Source organism: Theobroma cacao, chromosome 2 (genome assembly GCF_000208745.1).
Source record: "Theobroma cacao cultivar B97-61/B2 chromosome 2, Criollo_cocoa_genome_V2, whole genome shotgun sequence".
Taxonomy (NCBI): domain Eukaryota; kingdom Viridiplantae; phylum Streptophyta; class Magnoliopsida; order Malvales; family Malvaceae; genus Theobroma; species Theobroma cacao.
Genome location: NC_030851.1, coordinates 36,349,121 through 36,363,137, shown reverse-complemented (window position 1 = coordinate 36,363,137; position 14,017 = coordinate 36,349,121). Strand labels below are relative to the sequence as shown.

Here is a 14,017-nt window from a genome sequence, read left to right as displayed (position 1 = left end):
TGTGATTTTTTCTCTGACTTTGGCAGTAGGTTATTTGCCTTCATGATGTAGTGCAAGTTTTCAATGGGTTGCACGATCAAGTGAAACATCCAAAGGTAAATAAGTAATTTGGGGGAGAAAAAAAGAAAGAAAAGAAGGAAAAAAGAAGAAAAAAAGATCCTATGATCCAGTAGGTGTTTTGTTTGGATTTAAAAGAGGGGGATAAGGATCAAATTAGAGAATGGGTTAGGTAAATAAAGAGGAAAAAGGAGATTAAGATATGAGTGATCAATCTTTTTTTTTTATGATAAATTCTCTAGTTGAAGGATATAGAATTGCACATGGGATATGAGTGTAAAGTGATTGGAAAAGGCTTTTCAAAGGAGTGGCAAAAAAATTGATTCTTTGAGGAATTTTTTAGAAAAAAGTTGAGGGTGATGGGAATTTAGGTGCGAGTCAATTAAAGTGGGGATTGTAGGAGGGGTGACAAGAGAGAAAAAAAAAGATGAATCAAATAGTGAGAGAATAATGTACAACAATGGTAAAGGTAATTGAAATAATTAAGAGATAGGAATAGGTAACCAAGGAGTGTAGAATGGTTTATTAAGATTTAATTTTGAAAAACAAAACAAAAAAGAAAAAGAAAAAAAGTATAGAGGAAATAAAAGAAAAGAAAAAGAAAAAAGGAAAATAGGTAGGCGAATTTACTAATAGTTTCTATNGGGGGGGGGGAGGGGAGGGTTCGACTCAATTTGAATTTTGGGTAAGGAGATTGATGACTGGGGGGTTGAGTTGGAGGGGTAAGAGAAAGAAAGGGAGGGTAGCCAAAATCTAAAATGGAAAAGTAAAGCTCATAGTGGAGAAGGGTTAAAAGGTGATTGGTTTTGAGTTAAAAGATTTTTGGGTCTTTGAGTGTAAGGTCAGTTTATGAGGAGTGATTGAAGTAAAGGAGTCTATCTGGAATCTTTTGCAAGAGGGGGTGAAAAAGCAAGGTACTAGAGGCAAAGGTGGGTTAGGTCAGAAAAGGTAAGAGTATGGAGAGATTATCTTTTGAGATCACATTGAAACTTAGAGGAGGACGTAGATGTGGAATGACTCGGTTCTTTAATTTAGTGAAATTGTGGCTTTCTTGTTGATTCTTAGCTGGTTCATCTGATCATCATCTGTGAGTCTGAAGGCTGGGATGCTTGTAGGATTTTGTGATGATGGAGATAAGTTTCCAAATGATACGGCTTAGGCATTGCAATGCTAATTTTCTTTTGAGGTATGGCTAAAAAAGGGTCACGAGATTTCTACCCATTGTCTTTTAGAACGGATGGGTTTCCATGGCAGAGTTGTGTCCACTATTCTAGAGGCATGATTAAGGAAAGGCTCACTGCACGAATGTCTCTTGCAAGAGGACATGATGGAAAAAGGAACATTAGCAAATCATTGGTATGACGGACACATCTTTTGGATAGCTTGACAAGTCATGATTTTAAAGAGCTATTACTTCTGATATCTTTGAACCCTTGATGACTCACCTTTTCGAGCTTTTGGTTGGGTATATGAGTTATAAGACCAAGCAATGTTAATGTTACCGGTTTAGCTCGTGGGTTACTAAAGTTCCTTTGGTGAGTGACACCCCTTAAGGTTTTTCAACAGAGAATGGATCCTTTTTTAGATCTCTACATCCTAAGAGGAGTCCTTGTAGCAAGTTTCTGTTGATTTGCATGAGCCTTGTGCCTATTTTTTGTGGCATTGGTTATTTTAGTAAGTTAATCATTAGTAAGATCTCTTTTGTTGTGCTTAGAAAAGTTTTCATCAAACTGATTGATGTGACTTTAGGTTCATACCTAGAGATTTAATGAGGGGTATTCTTGACGAGTTTTTGTTGTATATATAGTTCTCTTGTAAGAGCCACCAATTCCTTTTGGTATGGTTGAATATTGGCAATTGTACAGGTTTATGCTCAAGCCAATCCTTTTATGCCATTGGGAGTCTTAAGATAATTGACTAAAGACTACCTATGGCATGTTGGCTTGAAGACATAATATCTAAAAAGCTCTTAAACTATTCAAGAAAATTCATAAGCCTTTAAACTTTTATTACGTTCAATCAAGCTATTATATTTTTATTTTGAGCTAAATAAATCTTGTACTTTTATTTTGAGTCAAATATCTTATGACTAATTATTGATTTAGTCAAAATATCATTTGTCATTTTATGTCGCATGCGCTGACGTGGTATGCTAATAGATTATAATTGATGATATGACATACTGACATATTATAATTGATGATGACATGACATATTAATTTAACATAATAACATGATCATGTGGTATTATTTTCCTTCCATATCAATGTCATGTCAGTGCTATATGGATATAAAATTATAAGTAATATTTTGACTAATGACAATTAGTCAATCATTAATCATAAAGGCTTATTTGATTAAAAATAAAAGTACAGTGTCTTGATTGAACGCAATAAAAGAATAAGGACTTATTTGAATTTTCTTTAATAGTTTAGGAGCTTATTTGAGCATTATGCCAAAAAAATTTAATTATAATTAAGTTTAGAACAAAATTATTATTAATAAATTACAAAATTTATCATATAAAATAACAAAGTTATATATAAAAGTTATAAAATTTTTGGGGTCTAAATTCAAAATTTCCCCATTTTTCATTAAAAAAACCCTTTATACAACCAAGTATTTCAAAAGTAAAAAGAGGCAAGGTCCTTACAGCCCCTCTAGCTTTGCCCTTAGGCAAGGATGGCAATGGGTACCTTATTATAGCGTACCCACAAGTACCCGATTCGGTTATATAAGGTTAAGGTACCTTGTAATTCAATTTGGGACGGATTTAGGTACTAATTTCACTATCCGTATCAGGTTCGAGTACTACCCTTTAGGTACTCAATACTCAATTATGTTGATACTCGATTATTTATAATTTAATAATATTAATATAATTAATATGCAAACCCTAGCCCCTCTTTCTTTCTTTTTTTCTTTTCTTCTCTTAACCGCTTTTTCTTCTTTTTTTCTCGTAATCACTCTTTTTTTCTCTTTTCTTAGTCATTCCCGATTTTGAACCTTCTAGTCAATGCTCATTGCAAAACTCGTTTGCTATTAATAAGGTTTGAATTCGACTACCTAAAAATTAGCAAGTACTTTATCCGTCGACAACCCTACCCTTGAGTCCTTGACCACCATATTTGACATACAAAATATGAATATAATAAATAATTATTATAAAAATAAAAAAATATTTTCTCACTTAAAAAGTTATAATAATAATGTATACCATCATATATTCCAAATGAAGATTTGAAAAAAAGAAACACAGACAGTAAGAAATATAAAACGATAATGATTTATATTAATACATGAAGTTAATGGCTAAATTTGCAATCACAAGTCAAATGATATCGATTTAATTGATGAATTTACGTAAAAATCATAAAATTATTATAAAAGTTAAAACAAAGGACTTAAATGTTTTTTTTTTTTTTGAGATATAAAAAATTGATAGGATTAAATGTAAAGATGCAAAGAAAAGAGTCATAGGGTTTCTGCAGGCAATAATTTCCCACTTTCTCCTCCTTTTTATCCTCCCTTCGTACATCTACGTAGTGGACCATTGAGAGTTGTGAACGGTGGTTGTTGGACTCCGAAGTCTTTTTCACAATTCCTCTCTCTCTAGAACTTTCTCTTCTTTTTATTTTTCTCCTTAATTTGTTATTTATTGGGTTGTCTGTTTTGAATCAGAGAAAACCCTAACCGTCTTTTTTTTTTCCTTTGAATTGAAACGATCAAAAGAAGTAATGGGTTCAGAAGGATCAAGGGTTGTTGGTAAGTTTTCGATTTTCAAAACCCAAGATTTCTCTCATTTGTTTTTCGAATTTCCCTTTTTTAGTTACCAGTGAAATTTTTTATTGTTTCGTTGTTGGTGGAACTTTGAAAGGGAATTTTGCTTCTGGTTTTTTTTTTCTCGTGCTTGGTTGGATTTGGTGGAAAATTAGAGTTATAGCTTTGATATTTGGTGTTCTTTGTTTAGTTTAAAGTTCCTGTTTTCAAATGCCTGAGAATGGAATTTGTTGTGTATGGATTGATATTCAAGGTGAATATTTCAGAGGCGTTAGTAGTGAGAATTTTTATAAGATTCTTATTGTTTTTGTGGGTTTTATTGCAGGTGTTGGATGGGGCTTAAATATTAGAAATGTGAATGGTTATGAGTTTGTAGCCTTTTGTCCGGAAAGAATTAGATATTGTAGGAATAAATTGAAGGAAATTGGAATGAGCAAAGTCAGTGTCTCAATTTTTTAAGCTTTTTGTTAGTTCTGTTTGGTCTTTGATTTGGAATTAATAAAATCTTGCTTGAATGTGGATTAGAATAGTTTTGTTCTTTGTTAATTCCCATTTTCGTTTTTGATTTCCTCTTCTGAAGTAGTCTTCTGAGTTTAAGTTATTTATAATTCTAGCTGTACAAGAGCCATTCCATTCTGTTGTAACTAACTAGATCTTGCAACATTTGTTGATTGTACCGTGTTTCAAATAATGAATTTTGATGTTAATTCAGTGCATGTTAAATGAAGAAGCAATAATCTTTAACAAGGTATCATCGCTTTCTTTTGCATGCCCACAGCTTGTAGCATATGACAACTATATGTAATGCATGAAATTTTTCTGAAGTTGACATTTTGACTATGATCCATTGACTATGCTAGCTCCCAAGTTACTTTTCTTTTAATTGTCTCATGCGTCAAGATGATTGATCCGCTTCTGAGGAAATTGTTTGAGATTAACTTACAATACTCTTGTTATTGGACGCAATATGTGACAAATATCCTTGACGTGGTGCTAGCCCTCTTAACTGAGTAGTACCTTTCCATCATTCAAAGTAGAGGTCTGGAATTCAGCTTGTAAAAGAATGGTGGTGATTTTGGTTAAAGCTGAAAGAAGATTGTGATCTGTAGGATTGGCTATAATATCCTCTGTTGGCCCTGAAAAATGGTTGATCGCTTTAGAATCATCACATGAATGTTCATGTCATGACTGCTGAGCTTCAGAGGTTTGAAGAACCTCTCTTGGTGAGCTTGTGATGGATAATTGAGACAAAAAGACAACACAAAATAAAAAAGAGCAGATCTCTTTGATGCAACTTTTCCTGATCAGTGATTTCCTTATGTCTGGTTTGTGTTGATGATGGGTGGTTGTATATTTCAGGAGTGGCTGTTAACTGCCTCTTAATTGGTAGAGGATATCTTGGTACAATGGTTGAACAAAAAAAATGAGCAGATATCAGGATGCCAATCAGACAAGCCAAGCAGTTTGGTTGGCTAAGTATACAGTGTATGAACAAAAGAAAATGAGCGCATGTGATAGTCCCAATCAAACGAGCCAAGCTCCTTCCATGAGGCTCCAACTTCGGTAACAGTGGGTTTCATAGAGAGCAGCTGTGACAATTGAGATTGGTCAATGTTGTCAGGTTAGTATTAGGATAGATGACTGTTTTGAGATCTGGGAATCCTGTAAATTTCTTGCTTGGCTCAGCTTTTGATGTCTTAAGACCCAAGATTTACATGCAAGCATGTATGCAGATTCAAAAAGAAGGTAAGTGGAAAGCATTATGATTTTGGTCACCATGTGGGAAATACTGTTAAGCTTCACCAGATGAATTGATTTTTCTGTGATTTTGGTGAGTGCAATGCTTGATGAAAATGACTGTTGAAAGATTTTGAATGTAACATTAGAGCTGCTGGAGCTTAGTGAATATATATGAGTTGTTTGTTTAAGCTTTCCTTGGACTTGGAAGACTAGGTCTAGTCAGTGAAATCAAGGAGACTTCCTTGGCTACTTTTTGCTTCTATGGCTCTCAAATCAAGTCTTTCTTTTAAGCTCAACCATCTCATGGCATACCTTTGGATATTGAGGATCAACGGTTTTGGCATGAACTTTTCTTGGCATTTGATCCAGGAAGGCTTTGGGTACTATCTCCATTGGGAAACCAACTTGAGAGTTGTGTGGATTATTCCTTCAACTGCAGACTTCATGGTAGAACAGTTTGTCACTGATTGAGAAATGAGATTGCCACGTAGGTCTCCAAATATTGAAGCCAAACGTATCTATTAATGGAAGCTAGTCGTTTTGTTTCTACATGTGGTTTGTTGTGCTCATTCATGATTAGGATTAAACCTTGTTAATGATGAACTTAATGAGTGGAACTTGTGGAAAATGATATTTTTATACTGTCATGGTCATTTCAGTTATTTCTGGGTTTTGCCTTGTCTAATTTCCATTATTTGACAGAATGTGCAAACATTTCTATTTACTCTTAAATTTTGGCTTTTGCTCTTGACCAAAGTTTTGTTTTTTATATTTTGTGAACTGTGTTTAACAAAGATGCACTTAATGCAAATTCCATGAGTGACATTGTTACAATTCTGACCTTGGGACGAAAACTTGTGGTCTTTGCAGTGCCCAGGAATTTCAGATTGCTAGAAGAGCTTGAGAGAGGTGAAAAGGGAATTGGAGATGGAACCGTCAGCTATGGAATGGATGATGCTGATGATATATTCATGCAATCATGGACTGGGACTATAATCGGTCCGCCAAATGTGAGCCTCTCTCTCTCTGTCTCTCTGTCTTTCTGTCTCTCTCTCTCTGTTGTGCTCTTTCAGTAGTTGGTGCCTATTTGACTCTGAATGGTGTGCATAAGTACAATGATGGGTCTAAACTGAACTTCAAAGTTGACATCTAGTTTTAACTAAGCTCATCTTCAAAAGTTAGTGGTAATCATTGAGACAGTCCACATGATTGACTAATTATTAATGACAACTGGAACAATCCTTTATCTAATTTTTCTGTTGGATATGGGTAGCATGAAAAAGGTTATGGTTGAAGTAAGTTAGGCTGTAGCTAGGATAGAAAGAATGCACTTTATGCTTACAACCTAGACAACTGTGGTGGGAATTGAAGTTATATTATTCTTTTGGCCTTAGGATGCAGTTACTGACACATTTCAATTTTAACTAAGGTGGAAACTGTAGCTTATTTAAATGTGCCAGAAGAGAGTTGTACTTTTAACATTTAAGATTTAAAAAAAAGCAAGAAATGTAAGTACTTCTTTGTAAGTTGCCTAATGAGTTTGGACTGTCCAAACTCAATGATTGTCCCATTTTATCACAAAACTTACCTACTTTCTTTTAAGTGTTCTTGTCATGAATACGCCTATTACCTGCAAACCAATTGAGCCTCCGTAGAATTGTGTCACGTAGAAGTATTAAGATACAAGCTTGGTGATCATTATCCTTCTTGCAACTCATTTTTGCTACAGCTTTTACATTCATTACATGTCAATTATTTTCTCAGCTTATGAACAAAGTAATTAACTGTTTCTATTTAGCAGCGTCAAAGCTTTTAACTGAAATTAAAAGGCTCTGTCTTGTTATTAACTTTGAGAATGTCTTACTCTGTCCTTGGTAATTGACCACCAATTACTACTTGGGGAAGCAGGGGGTGCATATGAATTTAATTCATGAATGGAAACCCAAACATGTCATCATTATTATCCCCTTTCTTTTTGAAGTCTGAATGCATGATTATGTTACCTGCTTATTCATAAAACTGTTCCAATTGTTAGTAGTTTCAATTCTTTTAGGGCTTATTTGGTGCATAGGATAAGGATTAGAGAGAATTGACCTTTTGTTCAATGCTATAGTTCGATAGGTTTTTATAGAAGGATGGGATACTTTGATTAGTTATCCTACAATACACAATCTTATGGAGAGGAAAAGAATTGAATCATCATACATGGATAAGACTACATAAAACATAATGAGAGCATAATGGTTATTAATGCACTGAGAAGTAAGATGATATGATGACAATTTACTTTTTATCTTGTCACCTGTTCCATCCATGATTTTATAGACCAAATGCAACTTTGATGAAGTTTCATGCCCATGTGTTTGAATTAAGGTCCTACATTACACAACCTTATGGAGCGGAAAAGAATTCGATCATCATACATGGATAAGACTACATAAAACATAATGAGAGCATACTGGTTACTGATGAACTGAAGTAAGATGATATAAAGACAATTTGCTCGTTATCTTTTTACCTGTTCCATCCTTAATTGTGTACACCAAATGCAACTTTGATGAAGTTTCATGCCCATGTGTTTGAATTTCTCAGAGTATTTAAAATAAATAAAATTAAATTTATTGAATCTATACTGGCATGTGGGTCAGTGTTTGCAAATTGTCATTAGATATGACCAATGTGACTCTTAGAATCACTGGTTGCACAATGTTAATTATATTGCTATTTAAATGACATAATTATATTAATTAATTTCTAATTGTTGTCAAGAGACCTAATTGATTGATTTTTGATCTGGCTAGTGACCTGGTGAGCTGGCTGCCCTGTAGGGTTGATCTCTGCTCTAGTGGGTTTAATAGTTATGTACAAATATAATATTACAATGTTGTACATTCTAGGTTAATGGCTAAAAGTATGCTAGATTGCTGCAGTGAAAAAAAAAAGAAAAAGAATTTAGGTACATTAAGGACAAATATCGCCACAAGATTTAAAAGTCTAAAATGAGGCCAGCTCAGATAGTCATAAACATGATTTAAAACACCAAGTACTCAAGGTAAGATATAGCCAATCATCCCTAAAATTAGCCTCACAAGCCCATTTTTGTGAGACCGGCTCTTTTACAGCAGGTGTTAGTCTGCCAATTGGTGCCAAATCTTCAGGGTTGCTGGTCATCGGGAGCACTACTACAAGTGCTGACTCTTGCATCACCTTCCTATAGCTCAATGTTTAGCTTAAGCTTAAACTTGAAATACAAAGCACAACTCAGAGGTTAAAGGATTTGAAATTCCAAGATGAAACATGCATACAACTCCAAAACCATTGTGTCTGAATTTTCATCACTTAAGTTAGTTTAGGACTTCTGGTTAAAGTAATTCTAGTATGAATTGCACTATAGTTACCGTCATTTGCAAAACAGTAAGTAATAATAATATTTTCTTCTATATTTAATCATTTCTTAAAATGAAAAGGAGTTAATATCTTGCTTACTCTTGATGCATGTCAGACTGTTCATGAAGGACGCATCTACCAGTTGAAATTGTTCTGTGGCAAGGATTATCCAGATAATCCACCAAGTGTGAGGTTTCAGACCCGGATAAATATGACCTGTGTCAATCAGGAAACTGGAGTGGTAAGTGATGTTGTTCTTGGGACCTTTTATGCTATGATATGATACTTATAGCCGCTAAACTGCCAGGTTGAACCCAGCCTTTTCCCCATGCTTGCTAATTGGCAAAGGGAGTATACAATGGAGGATATATTGACTCAACTGAAGAAAGAAATGATGTCTCCACAGAACAGGAAGCTTGCCCAGCCTCCTGAAGGTCTGTTCAATCTTCTGATTTCTTGCCATATCCTTAATCTTTTTGTATCCAAGTCAGCTTCTTAAGCTTGTCATTTCTGAAGTTAGTGTAGTCCTTGAGGATAGTCGAATTTAAATGGAGAAATTGGTAGTCACATGGAAAATTATAGGTATTTGTGATATAGCTGAATGAGTGCTATTTTTTCTGATAAATTGGTTAGGATGTAGATATAGATCCGCAGTGCATAAATGTTCTCTCTTTGATGCATGTTATATAAAAGTTTAAACTGTGATGATGTTTTCCCCAGGAAATGAAGAGGCAAGGCTCGATCAAAAGGGTTTAGTGCTGAAATGTTGCATCCTCTGAAGTTTATTGGAGTTGTATGAACATAATGTATATAGAACATATACACTAGATGATTCCAGCAACCGGCTTAGCTCCATCAATATATATGCTTGGGTATGAGAAATATGTCCTTGGTTCCACCGAATGGTGGTTAAATAAATTTGACCTTCTTAATGAATTGATGACATTCCAAAATTTATGAGTTGTGCTTAATATTAATCTCAGTTAGCCGGTGTGTTTTTCTTTCTTTTTCCCTTTTTTTTTTTTCCTTTTTTTCATTTTCATTTGATGTATTCTAGAATGTAACGGAGGACATGAGTATGGAACTCTGACCGGTTTGAGAAAATTGTTATATTCCATGCGCTTTCTCTTTGATATTGGCCTGGCTTCCAGCAAGTAAAGCAATGCTGCTTTGTACTATCTGGATTTACATGCTGTTGGAACCTACAATTTATTCTCCTCTCCTAATAATTGCATTTCCATGTTCAATCAGAAGCTTAGACAGCTTCTGGTGGTGAATGTTCATGCATTGTAAAGTTTCATCCAGAATCTCTGAATTTACTGTTTATGTTTGGTTTTTCTTACTAATCAGTGAATGAATTAATTAATATATAATTTAGAGATATTGCAATTAATCTTCTAAGTCGTAACATTATAGCCATAATTATTAGATGGTTCAATAAGGGACATCATCGTCTTGCTTTCTTTGACAGGCTCCAGTAAGGTGGAATAGGAAAAGCATGTTTCAATCAAATTTCACAGGCTAAGCGTGCTGGCACAACTGGATATGACCTAATTTAGGGGAAAAAAAATAAAGAAGATTATTATTACGAGCTGAGTGAATAACGTGGGTAACGTAATATTTTAATGATAAAAAATATTGTAGAATTGAAGAATCACGTGTTTAGTTTCTCATCCACCTTTTAACCCAGCCAGATAATAATAATAATTATAATTCTTTTGATACCTTTATCAACCCTGAAGTATGCTTTTTCTTAATCTTTAATTCTATTCTATTCTGGTCTTCATCATCCATGATTAGATGCTTTAATAACATTAATAATTGGCTAACTTTGTTTGACAGCCGTCCAGCACTATGGGAAAAAAAAAGTAACGGTATGGTCAATGTGATTTTGCTAATGGGTGTCTAGAGCGAGCATTGATTAACTTTCGTTGAGATAGTATTTTAAGATTTTATTTATTTATTTTATTAATCTTATTAAATTCAAGATGTGACGGTATATTAATTAAAATTAAAAATATTACCTTAATTGATAATTATAGAAATTTGGTCATGTTTATCTTAAAGTAAAACAATGACTGGGGTCCAAATTATGATTGTTCCGACTCTGACTTCTCAATAGGCCGAGTCCACGTCAACGATTCTAATTTACTTAAAACGGATACATGAACCTCTCATTCTAAGAATCGAAAGTAACATAAAACTATAAGTAATATGTTAGCCTTAATTATGGTTTAGACTCTCCTATAATCTCTTTTATATATATATTTATGAATGAATGAATCCTATAATCCCTTTAACTATTTGCTCCACCTGACTTCCAATTTCAATATTATTACTTATGAGTTTGCTATTAAATTGGTTTACAAAACCAATCTTAAATTTATTCAATTATTGTACGTAATACATTAGACAGTGTTGATATATAACTAGTTAGGATAATAAAAAAAAAAAAGAAAAACAAATCAGTCAACTAGCAATACTACTATTAATTGAGATTATCACTGTAATTATAAGAACCTTTAGCCCATAATTAAATGGCGATACAGACACCTGAATTATAACTCCTAATTTATAATTAAGGAAGGATGATAGTTGTGTAAATCCATAACAGGAATCTTGCATAGTTTTCCTTATTTAGGTTATATTAAGCATTTAAACTGTTTTCCACACGAATTTGTTTTTTTTTTTCTTTAAAAAATGCACCATATTTTATTCTAAAATAACGAGTCTAATTAAGCACATCTCATGCTCTAACCGTGAATCTCGCAGTGTCTTTTTCCAGAGTTAAACGTTAATATAATCACATAATAATGAGCCGCAAGAAAGTGATCTCCATATATTACTTTTCAAATAAAAAAAAAAGAGATCTATATATTATAAATTTCAATATTAAACGGTAATCCAACTGTTTCTCTTGTGAAATAAATTCCCATTGCTAAAATGAGAATAAAGGTTGATTATGATTTATGATAATTATAAAAATACTAATTGTCCAAGAATCCTTGATCAACTTTAAAGTGGTCGGCTCACAATTCAAAATTAAGTGGTGAATCTTATAAAATATTATGTAAAATCTAAACTTATAAATGATGAGTCTCTACGATAATTTTTTATCGTGACTAAGTAATCACAACTTACACTCAAAAAAATTATAGGTAAAATGTTTTTTAAATTTACAAGTAAATTTTTTTTAATAAAATTGAAATAACTTTTGTTTGATTGTCACAAATTGTATTCACAAAAGAAATTATCAAGCGAATCAATTAATTATACAAATCAAAATAAAATTAGATAGACCTTACGCAAGGTTGGTTTTAGCGTAAAGTCATCAAAACCCTTGCTTTAGGCTCCACAATTTTATAAGTCTCATAATTTTATATAATATAGTTAATTATATTAAATATATATAAAAATTAAAATAATTAATAAAAAAAATTTAAATTAAATATTTATTTTTTCCCAATTCCTTCTTTTTTTTTTATTTCTTTAACTATTTATCTCATTTTCTCATTTATGTAAATATCAAAATAATTAATACAATTACTTATTTTTTTTATTTTTCCTATTACATACATAATAAATTTTTATTTTTTATCACTTCTCAATTTTCGTAATGTTAATAATTTTTAATTATTTTTTATTTTCAACAAACGTAATATATTTTTTAAAATTTTCAACTAATGATTTTTTTATTTTAATAAAAAAATTTCATTTAAATATTTAAATACTTTATGCCTTTAAATGTATTAAGCCGCCTTGCCTCTACCTGTCACGTTTTCCGTGTTTTGATATCACGTATCTTTGAATGTTAGCATCAGTGACGTAACTCCAATAAGATTTACGCTCCGAACGCAACGAATCAAAGCAACAGAAAAAATATATTATAATGCCCTTTGCCAAAATGAATACCTACTTTGTTCGTCGGGAATGTTTCAAAAGAGTAATTGAATTCAAGAACCGACCATTGACATTGACATATCTAAGAGGGTTAAGTGTTGAGCTAAAATCTTTCTTAGCAGACTACAAAGTCAGATTTACACTAAAATTAGGCAAACCCAGATTTTGTTCTAATAACGAATAATTTTTTTTATAATTTTTAAGTTTTAAATTAGAGTTTAATTATGTATGGATAGGTCTAAATTTAAATTTATTTGTCAAATTATTGTATTTTTTTGTTTGTTTTACTCTATGTATTAATAATTACATCATATTTGTTGAGAATTTTTTTGATCATGATTGTAATTTTTTTATTTGTATAAATAATTCATAAAAGAAATGAAAAACAAAACGGTTTGGTTAAAATCCAGGAACCAATGCTATGAAAGCAACAATCACCGAATTCAAAATGCCAGCATTTGTCCCAATTTATACACGAAACTATGCACTCGGTTTGTGGTAAAAGGAATGGGACAGTAAGGTCAAAGGTTGCAACAAAGCTGGAGACACCCTATTCCGTATCTGGCAGAAAAAGGAATCCAATTTTTTAAGTAATTATCAAAGTCGACTTTCCTTTTAAGTTAGACATGTACAAATGTCGTCTGCTCATGTTCACGGCTTCTTTTTTTATATCACTTATCCGAAAGAAACTTGTTAGTATATATTTTAATAATTTATAAATAATTAATAAAAAAAACACAAGTAAGCATTTGCGTATTTAATTTAATAATATATATATATATATATTATTTGTAGAACCGGCATTCAAATAAAAGATAATATCTATAAATTTTATAAATTTATTATTTTTCTAATAAGATGGAATAGTCGGTCAATCATTGATAATTTTATATAAAAATAATAGATTGATCGATTCAAATCTTAAATTTCAATTCTTTAATAAAAAATAACAACTGTTCATGGGCTTATGGCAAGCATATTTTACTCTTTTTTTATGTTGTGAAATATAATCTGAAAGAATATTTATGAGAGAAAAGTATTAATAAAGTAAAAAGATTTTATTTAAGAGTATATATTTATAAATGGAGTAAGAGGTCTATTTATAGGTTAATAATCTCTATCTAGATAGAATTTACAAAATAAAAGATAATAC

General features: G+C 32.1%; 1 protein-coding gene across 1 annotated transcript; it reads left to right on the top strand.

The window, feature by feature from the left end:
* LOC18609862 (ubiquitin-conjugating enzyme E2 variant 1A) lies at positions 3,503 to 10,140 on the top strand. The gene is made up of 5 exons (XM_018115566.1): positions 3,503 to 3,822; positions 6,448 to 6,587; positions 9,080 to 9,205; positions 9,272 to 9,398; positions 9,685 to 10,140. The coding sequence occupies exons 1-5, from the start codon at positions 3,795 to 3,797 to the stop codon at positions 9,741 to 9,743; spliced, it is 480 nt and encodes a 159-aa protein (XP_017971055.1). The 5' UTR covers positions 3,503 to 3,794; the 3' UTR covers positions 9,744 to 10,140.

Coding starts and splice junctions, on each gene's coding strand:
- LOC18609862 (XM_018115566.1), top strand. CDS start 3,795: ATGGGTTCAGAAGGATCAAGGGTTGTTG. Junction 3,823..6,447: donor AGAAGGATCAAGGGTTGTTG/GTAAGTTTTCGA, acceptor TGGTCTTTGCAG/TGCCCAGGAATTTCAGATTG. Junction 9,206..9,271: donor TCAATCAGGAAACTGGAGTG/GTAAGTGATGTT, acceptor CTAAACTGCCAG/GTTGAACCCAGCCTTTTCCC.